Raw genomic sequence first — 21,835 nt, 5'->3', positions numbered from 1 at the left:
TAATATGACATTTGAAATGTCTTTATTCTTTTGGAACTTTTGTGAGTGTAATGTTTACTATTAATTTGTTTTATTGTTTATTTCAGTTTTGTTAATGATCTATTTCACTTGCTTTGGCAATGTTAACATATGTTTCCCATGCCAATAAAGCCCCTTGAACTGAGAGAGAGATAGAGAGAGAGGGAGGGAGAGTGACAGAGAGAGAGAGGGAGGGAGAGTGACAGAGAGAGAGAGACAGAGAGGGAGAGAGAGAGAGAGACAGAGAGAGAGAGAGAGAGAGACAGAGAGAGAGAGAGAGAGAGAGAGAGAGAGAGAGAGAGAGAACGAGAGAGAGGAAGAGAGAGAGAGAGACAGGGGAGAGAGAGAGAGAGAGAGAACGAGAGAGAGGAAGAGAGAGAGAGAGACAGAGGAGAGAGACAGAGACAGAGAGAGACAGAGACAGAGACAGAGAGAGAGAGAGAGAGAGAGAGAGAGAGAGAGAGAGAGAGAGAGAGAGAGAGAGAGAGAGAGAATGAATGAGAGAGAGAGAGAGAGACAGAGGAGAGAGAGAGAGAGAGAGAGAGAGAGAGAGAGAGAGAGAAAGAGGAGAGAGAGAGAGAGAGGGAGAGGGAGAGAGAGAGAGAGACAGAGGGGAGAGAGAGAGAGAGAGACAGAGGAGAGAGAGAGAGAGAGGGAGAGAGAGAGAGAGAGAGAGACAGAGAGAGAGAACGAGACAGAGAGAGAGAGAGAGAGAGAGGGAGAGAGACAGAGAGAGAGGGAGAGAGACACAGAGAGAGAGAGAGGGAGAGAGAGACAGAGAGAGAGAGGGAGAGAGAGAGAGAGAGAGAGAGAGAGAGAGAGAGACAGAGAGAGAGGGAGAGAGAGAGAGAGAGAGAGAGAGGGAGAGAGAGAGAGAGAGAGAGAGAATCAGCAGCTGTGTGATGTGTAACTACGTCTCTGTTTCTAACAGACAGACACATAATATGTTTCCACAGGTCACACAGACCCACAAAGAATTGGAAAACAAATCAAAAGATGGATAAATCCCCATATTAGGTGAAATACCAGTGTGTCATGACAGCAGCGAGACATGAGAACAGGAGAACAAACAACAATGTAAATACAACCCATGTTTATCCGTTTATTTATTTTCCCTTTCGTACTTCAACTATTTTCATATTGTTACAATAATATAACATTTGAAATGTCTATATTCTTTAAAAACATTTGTGAGTGTAATGTTTATTAATGTTTCCCTTGTTTATTTCCCTTTCGTTCATTGTCTATTCCATTCGCTTTAGCAATGTAAACATATGTTTTCCATGCCAATAAAGCTCTTTCAAAATTAATTGAACTGAAATTGAATTGAGAGAGACAGAAGACGGAGAGATAAAGAGAGACAGAGAGAGAGCGAGAAAGAGAGAGAGAAAGAGAAAGAGAGAGAGAAAGAGAGAGAACGAGAGAACGAGAGAGAACGAGAGAACGAGAGAGAGAGAACGAGAGAGAACGAGAGAGAGAACGAGAGAGAGAACGAGAAAGAGAACGAGAGAGAGAAGAGAGAGAGAGAGAGAGAAAGAGAGAGAGAGAGAGAAAGAGAAAGAGAGAGAGAACAAGAGAGAGAGAGAACGAGAGAGAGAGAGAGACAGAGGAGAGAGAGAGAGAGAGACAGAGGAGAGAGAGAGAGAACGAGAGAGAGAGAGAAAGAACGAGAGAGAGAGCGAGAAAGAGAGAGAGAGAAAGAGAGAAAGCGAAAGAGAGAGAGAAAGAGAAAGAGAGAGAGAGAGAGAGAGAACGAGAGAGAGAGAGAGAGAGAACGAGAGAGAGACAGAGGAGAGAGAGAGAGAGAGAGAGAGAGAGAGAGAGAGAGAGAGAGAGAGAGGGGAGAGAGAGAGACAGAGGAGAGAGAGAGAGAAAGAGAGAGAGAGAGAGACAGAGAGAGAGGACATACGTACCCAGCAGGGAGGTGAGTTTGGGCAGCAAGCCAACCTGCACCATCTTGCTACGCAGCCCGGTGTCAAAGGAGAGGTTGAGGAGCAAACGCAGTGTGATGTTCAGCAGGTCTTCATGTTCACACGGGACCAAACGAGACAAACGCTCTACGGTGTCCACCTCCGCCTAGCAACACAAACAACCAATCACAAAACAGGGTCAGGGTTAACAACCAATCACAAAACAGGGTTAGGGTTAACAACCAATCACAAAACAGGGTTAGGGTTAACAACCAATCACAAAACAAGGAAATGGTTAGGACTCATGATGGCTTTCATTACAGCGTCCAGTAAACCCACAAGTAAACAAGAAGGTTACAGCAGATATAGTTTAATGTGAACACTGCTGTCCAATGATGTCTCCTTCCCCATAGACTAGAATGATGACGTAGAAATGTATGGACACAGAAAGGAAGTTGTTGTCAATGATGTCTCCTTCCACATAGACTAGAATGATGACGTAGAAATGTATGGACACAGAAAGGAAGTTGTTGTCAATGATGTCTCCTTCCACATAGACTAGAATGATGACGCAGAAATGTATGGACACAGAAAGGTAGTTGTTGTCTAGGGAACCTCTCTAAGCTAACGTAAAATATTCTGTTCCCTCTATGTTTATATACAATATTCTGTTCCCTCTATGTCTATATACAATATTCTGTTCCCTCTATGTCTATATACAATATTCTGTTCCCTCTATGTCTATATACAATATTCTGTTCCCTCTATGTCTATATACAATATTCTGTTCCCTCTATGTCTATATACAATATTCTGTTCCCTCTATGTTTATATACAATATTCTGTTCCCTCTATGTTTATATACAATATTCTGTTCCCTCTATGTTTATATACAATATTCTGTTCCCTCTATGTTTATATACAATATTCTGTTCCCTCTATGTTTATATACAATATTCTGAACTAGTATCCTCCTGTATGTATTGTATTGTATTTCCTCCACCGTAATGCATCCAATAACTATCTAGCCGAGTAAAGGCTGGTAGAGATGTTGAAACTGGCCGCTGACTCCCTGACCCACAGTTTACAGTACATGTCAGAGCAAAAACCGAGCCATGAGGTCGAAGGAATTGTCCGTAGAGCTCTGAGACAGGATTGTGTCGAGGCACAGATCTGGGGAAGGAAACCCCCAAAAATGTCTGCACTATTGAAGGTCCCCAAGAACACAGTGGCCTCATCATTCATAAATGGAAGAAGTTTGGAAACAACCAAGACTCTTCCGAGAGCTGGCCGCCCAGGAAAAATGTAGCAATTGGGGAAGAAGGTCCTTGGTGATGGCAGCGACAGAGATGGTGGCCTCTCTTCAGGTCCTTAGGAAACTATGAGGTCATTTGTTTTTTGATGTATTATTTCTTACATTTTTTAGCCCAGAATATCTCAAGTTTTATTACATACTTTACCCCTGATCCACCACCATATAAACTAGACCCCTGATCCACCACCATATAAACTAAACCCCTGATCCACCGCCATATAAACTAGACCCCTGATCCACCGCCATATAAACTAGACCCCTGGTCCACCGCCATATAAACTAGACCCCTGGTCCACCGCCATATAAACTAGACCCCTGATCCACCGCCATATAAACTAGACCCCTGATCCACCGCCATATAAACTAGACCCCTGATCCACCACCATATAAACTAGACCCCTGATCCACCACCATATAAACTAGACCCCTGATCCACCGCCATATAAACTAGACCCCTGATCCACCGCCATATAAACTAGACCCCTGGTCCACCGCCATATAAACTAGACCCCTGATCCACCGCCATATAAACTAGACCCCTGGTCCACCGCCATATAAACTAGACCCCTGATCCACCGCCATATAAACTAGACCCCTGATCCACCGCCATATAAACTAGACCCCTGATCCACCACCATATAAAATAAACTAGACCCCTGAACCACCACCATATAAAATAAACTAGACCCCTGATCCACCACCATATAAACTAGACCCCTGATCCACCACCGTATAAACTAGACCCCTGATCCACCACCGTATAAACTAGACCCCTGATCCACCACCGTATAAACTAGACCCCTGATCCACCAACATATAAACTAGACCCCTGATCCACCGCCATATAAACTAGACCCCTGATCCACCACCATATAAACTAGACCCCTGATCCACCACCATATAAACTAGACCCCTGATCCACCACCATATAAACTAGACCCCTGATCCACCACCATATAAACTAGACCCCTGATCCACCACCATATAAACTAGACCCCCTCCTCTCTCCCTCCATCTCTCCCTCCATCTCTCCATCTCTCCCTATCTCTCCCTCCATCTCTCTCTCCTTCCATCTCTCCCTCCATCTCTCTCTCCCTCCATCTCTCCATCTCTCCTTCCATCTCTCCCTCCATCTCTCTCTCCCTCCATCTCTCCCTCCATCTCTCCCTCCCTCTCTCCCTCCCTCCATCTCTCCCTCCCTCCCTCCCTCCCTCTCCCTCTCCCTCCCTCCCTCCATCTCTCTCTCCTTCCATCTCTCCCTCCATCTCTCTCTCCCTCCATCTCTCCCTCCATCTCTCCCTCCATCTCTCTCTCCCTCCATCTCTCCATCTCTCCCTCCATCTCTCCCTCCATCGCTCCCTCCCTCCATCTCTCCCTCCCTCCCTCTCTCCTCTCTCCTCTCCCTCCATCTCTCTCCCTCCATCTCTCCCTCCACCTCTTACCATATCGTTCTTGTTCTCCAGGAATATGCTGAGTTTCTTGAGGAAGGACACCACCAGCACCAGTAGCTCCTCGTTCTCCCGGTCCAGGGTCTTCACCAGCATGTGGACAATGTTCTTGTTTCTCATCTTCAGCTCTGTCCTGGTGTCCTCAGCCAGGTTCAACAACAGGTACAGAGCAACTAGAGGAGAGGAGAAGGACAGAGATGCTAAATGCCCACTCAGCTACACAGGGGAGGAGGACAGAGATGCTAAATACCCACTCAGCTACACAGGGGAGGAGGACAGAGATGCTAAATACCCACTCAGCTACACGGGGGAGAAGGACAGAGATGCTAAATACCCACTCAGCTACACAGGGGAGGAGGACAGAGATGCTAAATGACCACTCAGCTACACAGGGGAGGAGGACAGAGATGTTGATGATGCCCTATGAATGGTAACTCTGAGCAACTGCTCCCTGGTACTGTGGGGTTATACTGGGGTTAGGGGTTATACTGGGGTTAGGGGTTATACTGGGGTTAGGGGTTATACTTGGGTTATACTGGGGTTAGACTGGGGTTAGGGGTTATACTGGGGTTAGACTGTGGGGTTAGAATGGGGTTAGGGGTTATACTGGGGTTATACCTGGGTTAGGGGTTATACTGGGGTTAGGGGTTATACTGGGGTTAGGGGTTATATTGGGGTTAGACTGGGGTTAGGGGTTAGACTGGGGTTAGGGGTTATACTGGGGTTAGGGGTTCGACTGGGGTTAGGGGTTATACTGGGGTTAGGGGTTAGACTATGGGGTTAAGGGTTATACTGTGGGGTTAAGGGTTATACTGTGGGGTTAAGGGTTATACTGTGGGGTTAAAGGTTATACTGTGGGGTTAAGGGTTATACTGTGGGGTTAAGGGTTATACTGTGGGGTTATACTGTGGGGTTAAGGGTTAGACTGTGGGGTTAAGGGTTATACTGTGGGGTTAAGGGTTCGACTGTGGGGTTAGACTGTGGGGTTAGGGGTTATACTGGGGTTAGGGGTTAGACTGGGGTTAGACTGGGGTTAGAATGGGGTTAGACTGGGGTTAGACTGGGGTTAGGGGTTAGACTGGGGTTAGGGGTTATACTGGGGTTAGGGGTTCGACTGGGGTTAGGGGTTATACTGGGGTTAGGGGTTAGACTGTGGGGTTAAGGGTTATACTGTGGGGTTAAGGGTTATACTGTGGGGTTAAGGGTTATACTGTGGGGTTAAAGGTTATACTGTGGGGTTAAGGGTTATACTGTGGGGTTAAGGGTTATACTGTGGGGTTATACTGTGGGGTTAAGGGTTAGACTGTGGGGTTAAGGGTTATACTGTGGGGTTAAGGGTTCGACTGTGGGGTTAGACTGTGGGGTTAGGGGTTATACTGGGGTTAGGGGTTAGACTGGGGTTAGACTGGGGTTAGAATGGGGTTAGACTGGGGTTAGACTGGGGTTAGGGGTTAGACTGGGGTTAGGGGTTATACTGGGGTTAGGGGTTATACTGGGGTTGGAGCTTATACTGGGGTTAGGGGTTATACTGGGGTTGGAGCTTATACTGGGGTTAGGGGTTAGACTGGGGTTAGGGGTTATACTGGGGTTAGGGGTTATACTGGGGTTAGACTGGGGTTAGGGGTTAGACTGGGGTTAGGGGTTATACTGGGGTTAGGGGTTATACTGGGGTTAGACTGGGGTTAGGGGTTATACTGGGGTTAGGGGTTATACTGGGGTTAGGGGTTATACTGGGGTTAGGGGTTATACTGGGTGTTACGAACCTCTTTGGCCCAGCGGTCTAGGGGGGATGGATACGAGACCCGTAACATAAATCATGCAAATTATAATCGTGACATGTAACAGTGAGAACCAAAAACCACAGACAACTGAAATCTACCGTCAAACTCAAAAGGTTTATTTTAAACACACGGTAAAGGGGTGTGGGAAAAGGGGCTGAGCTGGACCCAAGCAACGAAACAATAATCCAAAACCACCCCTAAGCTAGACTAGCCTATTTCAACAACAGCTAGCTAACTAACCAAAAATACAGTGGGTGGTCCGCCCAGTTCTAACTATGGTACTTAGACACAGTATTCCTACGGGTAATGTATGCCCATGGGCGACTTGTCTTGGTACCCCCTTTTCCCACCAAACAAACAAACAGTCAAATAACAAAACAATACTCACAGGATTACCGGACAAATGTGACATGTAGTTTGCAAAAACAAAAGAGATCAATACAGAGAGAGAGAGACACGGGGAGATAGAGATTGGACACAAGAGCGAATGAGCACAAAGATTGATCACAGAGTGAGAATGAGCTCGCGAGATAAAAATGAGCTCTGGGAGAAAACAACTGACTGGGTTTTTAAACCAAGGGAAAGGGACTGTGATTGGTTGAGGGAGAAGGAACAGGTGTCTTCTGATTGGGGACTGATGATTGTCACCTGTGATGGGGAGAAGGAGAGAAAAGAAACACACAGGATACACACTTGTATCCGTAACACTCCCACCCTTAAAAGAGCAACCCCCAGGGGGGATTGCGACTAAAAGTATGTACACAGTTTATACAAAAGTATCTACAATGAATACTCACAAAATCAAAGTCAATCTTCCGAAACATACAAAAATTATTACACACGAGACAAAGCATCTGCTAACATATTTTCAGAACCCTTTTTGTGGCAAATCTCCAAATTATAATTTTGTACAATAAGAGCCCAACGCATAAGGCGCTGGTTCTGGTTGTACATACGGTGGAGAAACACTAAGGGGTTATGGTCCGTATATACAGTCACAGGTAGGGCACTAGACCCTATGTACACCTCAAAATATTGCAGAGCTAACAACAACGCTAGAGCTTCTTGCTCGATGGTGGCATAGTTTGTCTGACATTTGTTAAATTTTCTGGAGAAATAACACACCGGATGATCCAGTCCACTCTTGTCCTGCTGAAGTAGAACAGCACCAGCACCTCTGGCACTAGCATCTACCTCAAGTTTAAATGGTTTTTCAAAATACGGAGCTGCAAGTACAGGGGTATTACATAATAGTGCTTTAGCAGTTTCAAAAGCTACCTTACAGTCCGGGGACCACACAAACGATCTTGCCGGACTGAGCAAATCGGTCAATGGAGCAACTACCGCAGAGAAGTTTTTACAGAAGCTACGGTAGTAGCCAACCATCCCCAAAAAGCGGCGTAGCTCTCGTCTGGTGGTAGGCGCAGGGAATGCAGTGATAGCCAAGACCTTAGCATCAACAGGGCGCACCTGTCCATGGCCTACCTCTTTGCCGAGATAGGTAACAGTGGCCTTCCCAAACTCGCACTTTGCCAAGTTCAGGGTTAAAGAAGCAGCGGCCAAACGTTCACATACTACCCTTAGAGAGTTAACATGATCTGTCCACTCAGATGAATAAATCACTAGATCATCTAGATATGCACTACAATTAGGAACGCCAGCTAATACGGTGTTAACCAGTCGTTGAAAAGTGGCTGGTGCATTTCGCATCCCAAAAGCCATGACAGAGTATTGTAGGAAGTTGTCTGGGGTAACAAAGGCAGAAATCTCAGAAGCACGTGAGGTTAACGGAACCTGCCAGTAACCTTTTAAGAGGTCCAACTTAGTTACATAAGTAGCAGCACCAACAGTGTCAATACAGTCGTCCAGTCTGGGTAACGGGAAAGAATCTGGCAATGTGACAGAATTTACCTTTCGATAATCCGTACATAACCTGGACGTACCATCAGGTTTAGGAACCAGAATGCAAGGAGAACTCCAAGGGCTTGAACTTGGCGTGGCCAGGTCATTTTCCAACAAATATTTCACTTCATCCCTCATTATCTTCCTCTTAGAAGCATTGACACGATATGGGTGTTGCTTGATAGGGGCAGCATTTCCAACATTAATGTCATGTTCCAACACATTTGTGCGAGTAGGAACGTCATTAAAGAGACATGGAAAACTGTGGAGTAGCCTCACAATATCGTCGGCCTGTCCTTCCGTTAAGTGAACCAGACCTGACTGGAGAGACATCAGCATTTCTGAGTTGGGCAATCTAACACACTGCTGCTGAGTATTGCGCAACTCCAATCCATCTCCATCAACATCATCAATATGACAGTCCACTATCATAGCCGTAGAAGCAGCAGAAATAGCAGTAACTTCCGCTGTGGTTGAACCATCTACCTGGGTGATGGGTCGGGTTTGGTATGCTTTCAACATGTTAATGTGGCACACACGAGATTGCCGTTTTCTATCAGGAGTTTGAAGCACATAATCAGTTTCACTTAACTTCTTTTCAATCAAATAAGGACCAGAGAAACGAGCTGACAGTGAAGATCCTGGAACAGGCAATAACACCAGCACTTGGTCACCTGGCTGTAGTGGACGAGAAACAGCCTGTTTATCATAGTGTCTTTTCATACTTGTTTGTGAGGAAGACAGAGCTTCCTTAGCGAGAGCACAGGCTTGGTGTAGGCGCTCACGAAAGCGACTAACGTAGTCCAACACATTCTCTTCTTCCGTACACAACTCTTGGGACAAAAACTGTTCTTTAAGGACTTTCATTGGTCCTCTCACTGTGTGACCAAACACTAGTTCAGCTGGGCTGAACCCTAGGGACTCCTGTACAGTTTCACGAGCAGCAAACAAAACTAGAGGAACTCCCTCATCCCAATCTTTCTCAGATTCCAAACAATATTTACGTAGCATAGACTTCAGTGTCTGATGCCATCGTTCAAGCGCACCCTGAGACTCTGGGTGATATGCGCTTGATACACGGTGCGCAACTGACAAGGATTTTAACACCTGCTTGAAGAGCTTTGACAGGAAATTTGTACCTTGATCAGTTTGTACCACCTTAGGTAACCCGAATGTCGTGAAGAACTTAATTAAGGCTTTACTCACCACTGGAGCTGTAATCCTTCTCAGAGGAATGGCTTCGGGGTATCTTGTTGCCATACACATTATCGTTAACAGAAACTGGTTACCCGATTTTGTCTTCGGTAACGGTCCAACACAATCAACCACCACATGTTCAAATGGTTCACCTATGACAGGTATAGGACAAAGAGGAGCAGGAGGAATAACCTGATTTGGTTTTCCTGTAACCTGACATGTGTGACATGTCCGACAGAACTGAGCCACATCTTGTTTTAAACCTGGCCAAAAGAAATGTCGAAGGATCCGATCATAAGTCTTCGTGATCCCTAAGTGTCCAGACCACTGGTGATCATGAGCAAGGGATAACACATTGTGTCGAAAGGCTGTAGGAATCACTATTTGGTAAACAGCATTCCAATCTCCCTCCGCGCCACCATGGGATGTCCATTTACGCATGAGGAGATTACCATCAAGAAAGTAAGCCACATTCTTCTTCTTTACCTCTTCCAATGAGACAACACTAGAAAAACATTTAGCAAGCTTGTTGTCAACCTTCTGGTTAGCAATCAGCTGCTCACGAGTGACTGGTAACTGTATTGCCTCAGCAATAAGTTCAACATACTTCGATTCTTCCCTTGTCTGTTTGTCAGAGGTGATCAGCTTCGCAGAGGTAGTACACAACCCATCCTCTTGATCATCTTCTTTGAACAGAACAGTGTTCGACAAATCTATCACGTCACCCACTTGTCTTGCCTGAGCACGAGTGACAGCACAAGCGGGGAACACATGGGGATAACTCTGTGCCAACTCATTGGAGAGAGAGTGGTCACTTTTATCCAACACTTCCAATACGGGTACTACCTTTCCTCCAGCAATATCGTTACCCATTATAAAGGTCACACCTTTTACTGGCAACATAGGACGTACCCCCACTCTGAATATTCCACTGATCAACTCAGAGTGTACATACACAAAGTGCAATGGCACTGGGACAAAACCCATTTCAATACCCTGAACTAACACACTGGAACCACAGTATGTATTGTCGGATAAGGGCAACACATCAGACAATATAAATGACTGTGCCGCACCAGTATCTCTAAGGATTTTAACAGGACGCTGAGATGCTTCGTCATTCGCTATGGACACAAACCCCTCGAAAATGAACGGTTCGTAACTGCGGTCGGGTACTGAGACTTTCAAACTACATTTACCCTGAGGCACTGGTTTCGTTTCAGACCTCACAACAGTACGAATTAGCCCAACACCTGTCGGCGGCTTTGCACGAATAGGCATCCCTTGTTTGCGTTTTAGTAGGAAGCAATCATTAATCATATGTCCCACTTTATGACAATAGAAACAGGGACGCTCATTTTTCTGGCGTGCTTGATATACTGCGGGCCGACCAGGACTAAAAGTAGGCAACTCAGTAGCTCTACTCTCAGTATGAGCCGAAAACACACTCTTGTGCGTCAACACAAACTCGTCTGCCAACACAGACGCTTCTGACAGGGAGGATACTTTCTGTTCATTTAGGTATACTACAATGCGTTCGGGTAAACAATTTTTAAACTCTTCCAACAAAATTAACTCCCGGAGAGAGTTGAAATTAGTTACCTTACTAGCAGCATGCCATTTATCAAACAGATTTCCCTTGTCTCTAGCAAACTCCACATAAGTCTTATTAGAAGACTTTCTATGAGACCTAAATCTCTGTCGGTATGCCTCAGGCACAAGCTCATAAGCGCGAAGAACGGTAGCTTTGACCACTTCATAGTTCAAACTATCTTCCAGAGGTAGCGCTGATAAAACCTCTTGGGCTTTACCAGTTAATTTACATTGTAGCAATAAACACCATACTTCTTCAGGCCATTTCAAGGCTACAGCTATACGTTCAAACACACAAAAATAGGAGTCAACCTCTGACTCTCTAAACAAAGGTACTAAGGCAATCTGCCTACTAATGTCAAACGTGTTGGAAGCTACAGCTGGTGAGGACGACTCACTAACAGGCACAGTAGGAACGAAGGCTAGCCTCGCTGTCTCTGCTTCCAGTTCCATTTGGCGCATTTTGAAATCCATCTGCCGCTGTTCTCTTTCTTTTTCAGCCTCTATTTTACAGATTTCCAACTGCCGCTGTTCTCTTTCTTTTTCTGCCTCAAGTTTACACATTTCTAACTGGAGATTTTCTCGCCTAATTTGGGCTCTCTCTTCTGCCTCCAGTTGAAACTGTATAGAACGGACATCCCTTCTGGCATCACCAGTTGACAGTGGGGAGAGTGGATCAAAACGGGGCAATGTAGCTGGAGCTTTAGCCTCGCCTTCGGTCTCAGACACCGACGGGCTTACAGGAGCAGCAACATCCCCTACAGGGGTAGTAGGTTCAGGCAGCGGTAACACAAGCACCTCCTCTTCTAACAATACATTTAACACTAGTTTCTTAACCTCCGCCTTAACTAAATTGTGCGAAATAGACAATGAATAATGGTCAGCCAAGGTCATTAAATCACTTTTACGACACTTATTAAACACCTCCCACAAAGGGTTATCCAAAAAGGATTTCAACTCAAAAGTAGCCATCTTGAACTACTACCAAACACAAAAGCCAACAAATAGCAAACACTAATGCTTATGACGCTCAACACTGACTAACCACACAATAACAATCTGCATGAGCGGTATGGGCGTCAGTAATGACAGATCCCGGATGAGTCCCCACTTATGTTACGAACCTCTTTGGCCCAGCGGTCTAGGGGGGATGGATACGAGACCCGTAACATAAATCATGCAAATTATAATCGTGACATGTAACAGTGAGAACCAAAAACCACAGACAACTGAAATCTACCGTCAAACTCAAAAGGTTTATTTTAAACACACGGTAAAGGGGTGTGGGAAAAGGGGCTGAGCTGGACCCAAGCAACGAAACAATAATCCAAAACCACCCCTAAGCTAGACTAGCCTATTTCAACAACAGCTAGCTAACTAACCAAAAATACAGTGGGTGGTCCGCCCAGTTCTAACTATGGTACTTAGACACAGTATTCCTACGGGTAATGTATGCCCATGGGCGACTTGTCTTGGTACCCCCTTTTCCCACCAAACAAACAAACAGTCAAATAACAAAACAATACTCACAGGATTACCGGACAAATGTGACATGTAGTTTGCAAAAACAAAAGAGATCAATACAGAGAGAGAGAGACACGGGGAGATAGAGATTGGACACAAGAGCGAATGAGCACAAAGATTGATCACAGAGTGAGAATGAGCTCGCGAGATAAAAATGAGCTCTGGGAGAAAACAACTGACTGGGTTTTTAAACCAAGGGAAAGGGACTGTGATTGGTTGAGGGAGAAGGAACAGGTGTCTTCTGATTGGGGACTGATGATTGTCACCTGTGATGGGGAGAAGGAGAGAAAAGAAACACACAGGATACACACTTGTATCCGTAACACTGGGGTTATACTGGGGTTAGGGCTTATACTGGGGTAAGGGGTTATACTGGGGTTAGGGGTTATACTGGGGTTAGGGGTTATACTGGGGTTAGGGGTTAGACTGGGGTTAGGGGTTAGACTGGGGTTAGGGGTTATACTGGGGTTAGGGGTTATACTGGGGTTAGACTTGGGTTAGGGGTTATACTGGGTTTAGACAGGGGGTTAAGGGTTATACTGGGGTTAGGGGTTATACTGGGGTTAGACTGGGGTTAGGGGTTATACTGGGGTTAGGGGTTATACTGGGGTTAGGGGTTATACTGGGGTTAGGGGTTAGACTGGGGTTAGGGGTTATACTGGGGTTAGGGGTTATACTGGGGTTAGACTTGGGTTAGGGGTTATACTGGGTTTAGACGGGGTTAAGGGTTATACTGGGGTTAGAGGTTATACTGGGGTTAGACTGGGGTTAGGGGTTATACTGGGGTTAGGGGTTATACTGGGGTTATACTGGGGTTAGGGGTTATACTGGGGTTAGGGGTTACACTGGGGTTAGGGGTTATACTGGGGTTAGGGGTTAGACTGGGGTTAGGGGTTAGACTGGGGTTAGGGGTTATACTGGGGTTAGGGGTTAGACTGGGGTTAGGGGTTAGACTGTGGGGTTAGGGGTTATACTGTGGGGTTAAGGGTTAGACTGTGGGTTTAAGGGTTATACTGTGGGGTTAAGGGTTATACAGTGGGGTTAAGGGTTAGACTGTGGGGTTAGGGGTTAGACTGTGGGGTTAGGGGTTATACTGGGGTTAGGGGTTAGACTGGGGTTAGACTGGGGTTAGGGGTTAACTGGGGTTAGGGGTTAGACTGGGGTTAGGGGTTATACTGGGGTTAGGGGTTAGACTGGGGTTAAGGGTTAGACTGGGGTTAGGGGTTATACTGGGGTTAGGGGTTATACTGGGGTTTACTGGGGTTAGACTGGGGTTAGGGGTTAGACTGGGGTTAGGGGTTACACTGGGGTTAGGGGTTATACTGGGGTTAACTGGGGTTAGGGGTTATACTGGGGTTAGACTGGGGTTAGGGGTTATACTGGGGTTAGGGGTTATACTGGGGTTAGGGGTTAAACTGGGGTTAGGGGTTATACTGGGGTTAGGGGTTATACTGGGGTTAGACTGGGGTTAGGGGTTATACTGGGGTTAGGGGTTATACTGGGGTTAGGGGTTCGACTCGGGTTAGGGGTTATACTGGGGTTAGACTGGGGTTAGGGGTTATACTGGGGTTAGGGGTTAGACTGTGGGGTTAATGGTTATACTGTGGGGTTAAGGGTTATACTGTGGGGTTAAGGGTTATACTGTGGGGTTAAGGGTTATACTGTGGGGTTAAGGGTTAGACTGTGGGGTTATACTGTGGGGTTAAGGGTTATACTGTGGGGTTAAAGGTTATACTGTTGGGGTAAGGGTTATACTGTGGGGTTAAAGGTTATACTGTGGGGTTAAGGGTTATACTGTGGGGTTAAGGGTTATACTGTGGGGTTATACTGTGAGGTTAAGGGTTATACTGTGGGGTTAAGGGTTATACTGTGGGGTTAAGGGTTATACTGTGGGGTTAAGGGTTAGACTGTGGGGTTAAGGGTTATACTGTGGGGTTAAGGGTTATACTGTGGGGTTAAGGGTTATACTGTAGGGTTAAGGGTTATATGGTGGGGTTAGGGGTTATACTGTGGGGTTAAAGGTTATACTGTGGGGTTATACTGTGGGGTTAAGGGTTATACTGTGGGGTTAAGGGTTAGACTGTGGGGTTAAGGGTTATACTGTGGGGTTAAGGGTTATACTGTGGGGTTAAAGGTTATACTGTGGGGTTATACTGTGGGGTTATACTGGGGTTAGGGGTTAGACTGTGGGGTTATACTGTGGGGTTAAGGGTTAGACTGTGGGGTTACACTGTGGGGTTAAGGGTTATACTGTGGGGTTAAGGGTTATACTGTGGGGTTAAGGGTTATACTGTGGGGTTAAGGGTTATACTGTGGGGTTATACTGTGGGGTTAAGGGTTATACTGTGGGGTTAAGGGTTATACTGTGGGTTTAAGGGTTATACTGTGGGGTTAATACTGTGGGGTTAAGGGTTATACTGTGGGGTTAAGGGTTATACTGTGGGGTTAGGGGTTATACTGTGGGGTTAAGGGTTATACTGTGGGGTTAAGGGTTATACTGTGGGGTTAAGGGTTAAATTGTGGGGTTAAGGGTTATACTGTGGGGTTAAAGGTTATACTGTGGGGTTATACTGTGGGGTTAAGGGTTATACTGTGGGGTTAAGGGTTAGACTATGGGGTTAAGGGTTATACTGTGGGGTTAAGGGTTATACTGTGGGGTTAAAGGTTAGACTGTGGGGTTATACTGTGGGGTTAAGGGTTATACTGTGGGGTTAAGGGTTAGACTGTGGGGTTAAGGGTTATACTGTGGGGTTAAGGGTTATACTGTGGGGTTAAAGGTTATACTGTGGGGTTATACTGTGGGGTTATACTGGGGTTAGGGGTTAGACTGTGGGGTTATACTGTGGGGTTAAGGGTTAGACTGTGGGGTTATATTGTAGGGTTAAGGGTTATACTGTGGGGTTAAAGGTTATACTGTGGGGTTAGACTGTGGGGTTAAAGGTTAAACTGTGGGGTTAGGGGTTATACTGTGGGGTTAAGGGTTATACTGTGGGGTTAAAGGTTATACTGTGGGGTTAAGGGTTATACTGTGGGGTTATACTGGGGTTAGGGGTTATACTGGGGTTAGGGGTTATACTGGGGTTAAGGGTTATACTGTAGGGTTAAGGGTTATACTGTGGGGTTAAAGGTTATACTGTGGGGTTAAAGGTTATACTGTGGGGTTATACTGGGGTTAGGGGTTATACTGGGGTTAGGGGTTATACTGGGGTTAAGGGTTATACTGTAGGGTTAAGGGTTATACTGTGGGGTTAAAGGTTATACTGTGGGGTTAGACTGTGGGGTTAAAGGTTAAACTGTGGGGTTAAGGGTTATACTGTGGGGTTAGACTGTGGGGTTTAAAGGTTATACTGTGGGGTTAGGGGTTATACTGTGGGGTTAAGGGTTATACTGTGGGGTTAAAGGTTATACTGTGGGGTTAAAGGTTATACTGTGGGGTTAAGGGTTATACTGTGGGGTTATACTGGGGTTAGGGGTTATACTGGGGTTAAGGGTTATACTGTAGGGTTAAGGGTTATACTGTAGGGTTAAGGGTTATACTGTGGGGTTAAAGGTTATACTGTGGGGTTATACTGTGGGGTTAAGGGTTATACTGTGGGGTTAAGGGTTATACTGTGGGGTTAGGGGTTATACTGGGGTTATACTGGGGTTAGGGGTTATACTGGGGTTAGGGGTTACACTGGGGTTAGGGGTTATACTGGGGTTAGGGGTTATACTGGGGTTATACTGGGGTTAGGGGTTAGACTGGGGTTAGGGGTTAGACTGGGGTTAGGGGTTATACTGGGGTTAGGGGTTAGACTGGGGTTAGGGGTTAGACTGTGGGGTTAGGGGTTATACTGGGGTTAGGGGTTATACTGTGGGGTTAAGGGTTAGACTGTGGGGTTAAGGGTTATACTGTGGGGTTAAGGGTTATACAGTGGGGTTAAGGGTTAGACTGTGGGGTTAGGGGTTAGACTGTGGGGTTAGGGGTTATACTGGGGTTAGGGGTTAGACTGGGGTTAGACTGGGGTTAGGGGTTAACTGGGGTTAGGGGTTAGACTGGGGTTAGGGGTTATACTGGGGTTAGGGGTTAGACTGGGGTTAAGGGTTAGACTGGGGTTAGGGGTTATACTGGGGTTAGGGGTTATACTGGGGTTTACTGGGGTTAGACTGGGGTTAGGGGTTAGACTGGGGTTAGGGGTTACACTGGGGTTAGGGGTTATACTGGGGTTAACTGGGGTTAGGGGTTATACTGGGGTTAGACTGGGGTTAGGGGTTATACTGGGGTTAGGGGTTATACTGGGGTTAGGGGTTAAACTGGGGTTAGGGGTTATACTGGGGTTAGGGGTTATACTGGGGTTAGACTGGGGTTAGGGGTTATACTGGGGTTAGGGGTTATACTGGGGTTAGGGGTTCGACTCGGGTTAGGGGTTATACTGGGGTTAGACTGGGGTTAGGGGTTATACTGGGGTTAGGGGTTAGACTGTGGGGTTAATGGTTATACTGTGGGGTTAAGGGTTATACTGTGGGGTTAAGGGTTATACTGTGGGGTTAAGGGTTATACTGTGGGGTTAAGGGTTATACTGTGGGGTTAAGGGTTAGACTGTGGGGTTATACTGTGGGGTTAAGGGTTATACTGTGGGGTTAAAGGTTATACTGTTGGGGTAAGGGTTATACTGTGGGGTTAAAGGTTATACTGTGGGGTTAAGGGTTATACTGTGGGGTTAAGGGTTATACTGTGGGGTTATACTGTGAGGTTAAGGGTTATACTGTGGGGTTAAGGGTTATACTGTGGGGTTAAGGGTTATACTGTGGGGTTAAGGGTTAGACTGTGGGGTTAAGGGTTATACTGTGGGGTTAAGGGTTATACTGTGGGGTTAAGGGTTATACTGTAGGGTTAAGGGTTATATGGTGGGGTTAGGGGTTATACTGTGGGGTTAAAGGTTATACTGTGGGGTTATACTGTGGGGTTAAGGGTTATACTGTGGGGTTAAGGGTTAGACTGTGGGGTTAAGGGTTATACTGTGGGGTTAAGGGTTATACTGTGCGGTTAAAGGTTATACTGTGGGGTTATACTGTGGGGTTATACTGGGGTTAGGGGTTAGACTGTGGGGTTATACTGTGGGGTTAAGGGTTAGACTGTGGGGTTACACTGTGGGGTTAAGGGTTATACTGTGGGGTTAAGGGTTATACTGTGGGGTTAAGGGTTATACTGTGGGGTTAAGGGTTATACTGTGGGGTTATACTGTGGGGTTAAGGGTTATACTGTGGGGTTAAGGGTTATACTGTGGGTTTAAGGGTTATACTGTGGGGTTAATACTGTGGGGTTAAGGGTTATACTGTGGGGTTAAGGGTTATACTGTGGGGTTAGGGGTTATACTGTGGGGTTAAGGGTTATACTGTGGGGTTAAGGGTTATACTGTGGGGTTAAGGGTTAAATTGTGGGGTTAAGGGTTATACTGTGGGGTTAAAGGTTATACTGTGGGGTTATACTGTGGGGTTAAGGGTTATACTGTGGGGTTAAGGGTTAGACTATGGGGTTAAGGGTTATACTGTGGGGTTAAGGGTTATACTGTGGGGTTAAAGGTTAGACTGTGGGGTTATACTGTGGGGTTAAGGGTTATACTGTGGGGTTAAGGGTTAGACTGTGGGGTTAAGGGTTATACTGTGGGGTTAAGGGTTATACTGTGGGGTTAAAGGTTATACTGTGGGGTTATACTGTGGGGTTATACTGGGGTTAGGGGTTAGACTGTGGGGTTATACTGTGGGGTTAAGGGTTAGACTGTGGGGTTATATTGTAGGGTTAAGGGTTATACTGTGGGGTTAAAGGTTATACTGTGGGGTTAGACTGTGGGGTTAAAGGTTAAACTGTGGGGTTAGGGGTTATACTGTGGGGTTAAGGGTTATACTGTGGGGTTAAAGGTTATACTGTGGGGTTAAGGGTTATACTGTGGGGTTATACTGGGGTTAGGGGTTATACTGGGGTTAGGGGTTATACTGGGGTTAAGGGTTATACTGTAGGGTTATGGGTTATACTGTGGGGTTAAAGGTTATACTGTGGGGTTAAAGGTTATACTGTGGGGTTATACTGGGGTTAGGGGTTATACTGGGGTTAGGGGTTATACTGGGGTTAAGGGTTATACTGTAGGGTTAAGGGTTATACTGTGGGGTTAAAGGTTATACTGTGGGGTTAGACTGTGGGGTTAAAGGTTAAACTGTGGGGTTAAGGGTTATACTGTGGGGTTAGACTGTGGGGTTTAAAGGTTATACTGTGGGGTTAGGGGTTATACTGTGGGGTTAAGGGTTATACTGTGGGGTTAAAGGTTATACTGTGGGGTTAAAGGTTATACTGTGGGGTTAAGGGTTATACTGTGGGGTTATACTGGGGTTAGGGGTTATACTGGGGTTAGGGGTTATACTGGGGTTAAGGGTTATACTGTAGGGTTAAGGGTTATACTGTGGGGTTAAAGGTTATACTGTGGGGTTAAAGGTTATACTGTGGGGTTATACTGGGGTTAGGGGTTATACTGGGGTTAGGGGTTATACTGGGGTTAAGGGTTATACTGTAGGGTTAAGGGTTATACTGTGGGGTTAAAGGTTATACTGTGGGGTTAGACTGTGGGGTTAAAGGTTAAACTGTGGGGTTAAGGGTTATACTGTGGGGTTAGACTGTGGGGTTTAAAGGTTATACTGTGGGGTTAGGGGTTATACTGTGGGGTTAAGGGTTATACTGTGGGGTTAAAGGTTATACTGTGGGGTTAAAGGTTATACTGTGGGGTTAAGGGTTATACTGTGGGGTTATACTGGGGTTAGGGGTTATACTGGGGTTAAGGGTTATACTGTAGGGTTAAGGGTTATACTGTAGGGTTAAGGGTTATACTGTGGGGTTAAAGGTTATACTGTGGGGTTATACTGTGGGGTTAAGGGTTATACTGTGGGGTTAAGGGTTATACTGTGGGGTTAGGGGTTATACTGGGGTTATACTGGGGTTAGGGGTTATACTGGGGTTAGGGGTTACACTGGGGTTAGGGGTTATACTGGGGTTAGGGGTTATACTGGGGTTATACTGGGGTTAGGGGTTAGACTGGGGTTAGGGGTTAGACTGGGGTTAGGGGTTATACTGGGGTTAGGGGTTAGACTGGGGTTAGGGGTTAGACTGTGGGGTTAGGGGTTATACTGGGGTTAGGGGTTATACTGTGGGGTTAAGGGTTAGACTGTGGGGTTAAGGGTTATACTGTGGGGTTAAGGGTTATAAAGTGGGGTTAAGGGTTAGACTGTGGGGTTAGGGGTTAGACTGTGGGGTTAGGGATATACTGGGGTTAGGGGTTAGACTGGGGTTAGACTGGGGTTAGGGGTTAACTGGGGTTAGGGGTTAGACTGGGGTTAGGGGTTATACTGGGGTTAGGGGTTAGACTGGGGTTAAGGGTTAGACTGGGGTTAGGGGTTATACTGGGGTTAGGGGTTATACTGGGGTTTACTGGGGTTAGACTGGGGTTAGGGGTTAGACTGGGGTTAGGGGTTATACTGGGGTTTACTGGGGTTAGACTGGGGTTAGGGGTTAGACTGGGGTTAGGGGTTACACTGGGGTTAGGGGTTATACTGGGGTTAACTGGGGTTAGGGGTTATACTGGGGTTAGACTGGGGTTAGGGGTTATACTGGGGTTAGGGGTTATACTGGGGTTAGGGGTTAAACTGGGGTTAGGGGTTATACTGGGGTTAGGGGTTATACTGGGGTTAGACTGGGGTTAGGGGTTATACTGGGGTTAGGGGTTATACTGGGGTTAGGGGTTCGACTCGGGTTAGGGGTTATACTGGGGTTAGACTGGGGTTAGGGGTTATACTGGGGTTAGGGGTTAGACTGTGGGGTTAATGGTTATACTGTGGGGTTAAGGGTTATACTGTGGGGTTAAGGGTTATACTGTGGGGTTAAGGGTTATACTGTGGGGTTAAGGGTTAGACTGTGGGGTTATACTGTGGGGTTAAGGGTTATACTGTGGGGTTAAAGGTTATACTGTTGGGGTAAGGGTTATACTGTGGGGTTAAAGGTTATACTGTGGGGTTAAGGGTTATACTGTGGGGTTAAGGGTTATACTGTGGGGTTATACTGTGAGGTTAAGGGTTATACTGTGGGGTTAAGGGTTATACTGTGGGGTTAAGGGTTATACTGTGGGGTTAAGGGTTAGACTGTGGGGTTAAGGGTTATACTGTGGGGTTAAGGGTTATACTGTGGGGTTAAGGGTTATACTGTAGGGTTAAGGGTTATATGGTGGGGTTAGCGGTTATACTGTGGGGTTAAAGGTTATACTGTGGGGTTATACTGTGGGGTTAAGGGTTATACTGTGGGGTTAAGGGTTAGACTGTGGGGTTAAGGGTTATACTGTGGGGTTAAGGGTTATACTGTGGGGTTAAAGGTTATACTGTGGGGTTATACTGTGGGGTTATACTGGGGTTAGGGGTTAGACTGTGGGGTTATACTGTGGGGTTAAGGGTTAGACTGTGGGGTTACACTGTGGGGTTAAGGGTTATACTGTGGGGTTAAGGGTTATACTGTGGGGTTAAGGGTTATACTGTGGGGTTAAGGGTTATACTGTGGGGTTATACTGTGGGGTTAAGGGTTATACTGTGGGGTTAAGGGTTATACTGTGGGTTTAAGGGTTATACTGTGGGGTTAATACTGTGGGGTTAAGGGTTATACTGTGGGGTTAAGGGTTATACTGTGGGGTTAGGGGTTATACTGTGGGGTTAAGGGTTATACTGTGGGGTTAAGGGTTATACTGTGGGGTTAAGGGTTAAATTGTGGGGTTAAGGGTTATACTGTGGGGTTAAAGGTTATACTGTGGGGTTATACTGTGGGGTTAAGGGTTATACTGTGGGGTTAAGGGTTAGACTATGGGGTTAAGGGTTATACTGTGGGGTTAAGGGTTATACTGTGGGGTTAAAGGTTAGACTGTGGGGTTATACTGTGGGGTTAAGGGTTATACTGTGGGGTTAAGGGTTAGACTGTGGGGTTAAGGGTTATACTGTGGGGTTAAGGGTTATACTGTGGGGTTAAAGGTTATACTGTGGGGTTATACTGTGGGGTTATACTGGGGTTAGGGGTTAGACTGTGGGGTTATACTGTGGGGTTAAGGGTTAGACTGTGGGGTTATATTGTAGGGTTAAGGGTTATAC

The 21,835-nt window shown here is 46.1% G+C and overlaps 1 protein-coding gene across 4 annotated transcripts in view; it reads right to left on the bottom strand.

The window, feature by feature from the left end:
* The window catches only part of LOC106591047 (kinesin-associated protein 3), a 187,977-nt gene that overhangs the window by 31,924 nt on the left and 134,218 nt on the right, over positions 1 to 21,835 (bottom strand). For all 4 annotated transcript variants that reach the window (XM_045694559.2, XM_045694560.2, XM_045694561.2 and 1 more), the window contains exons 9-10: positions 4,686 to 4,864; positions 1,932 to 2,094 (exon numbers count right to left, since the gene is read on the bottom strand). In XM_045694559.2, the coding sequence (XP_045550515.1) occupies positions 1,932 to 2,094; positions 4,686 to 4,864 (342 nt within the window). The remainder of the gene's footprint in view (positions 1 to 1,931; positions 2,095 to 4,685; positions 4,865 to 21,835) is intronic.

Source organism: Salmo salar, chromosome 14 (genome assembly GCF_965601325.2).
Source record: "Salmo salar chromosome 14, fSalSal1, whole genome shotgun sequence".
Classification (NCBI taxonomy): Eukaryota; Metazoa; Chordata; class Actinopteri; order Salmoniformes; family Salmonidae; genus Salmo; species Salmo salar.
This window is presented reverse-complemented; position numbering and strand designations above follow the sequence as displayed.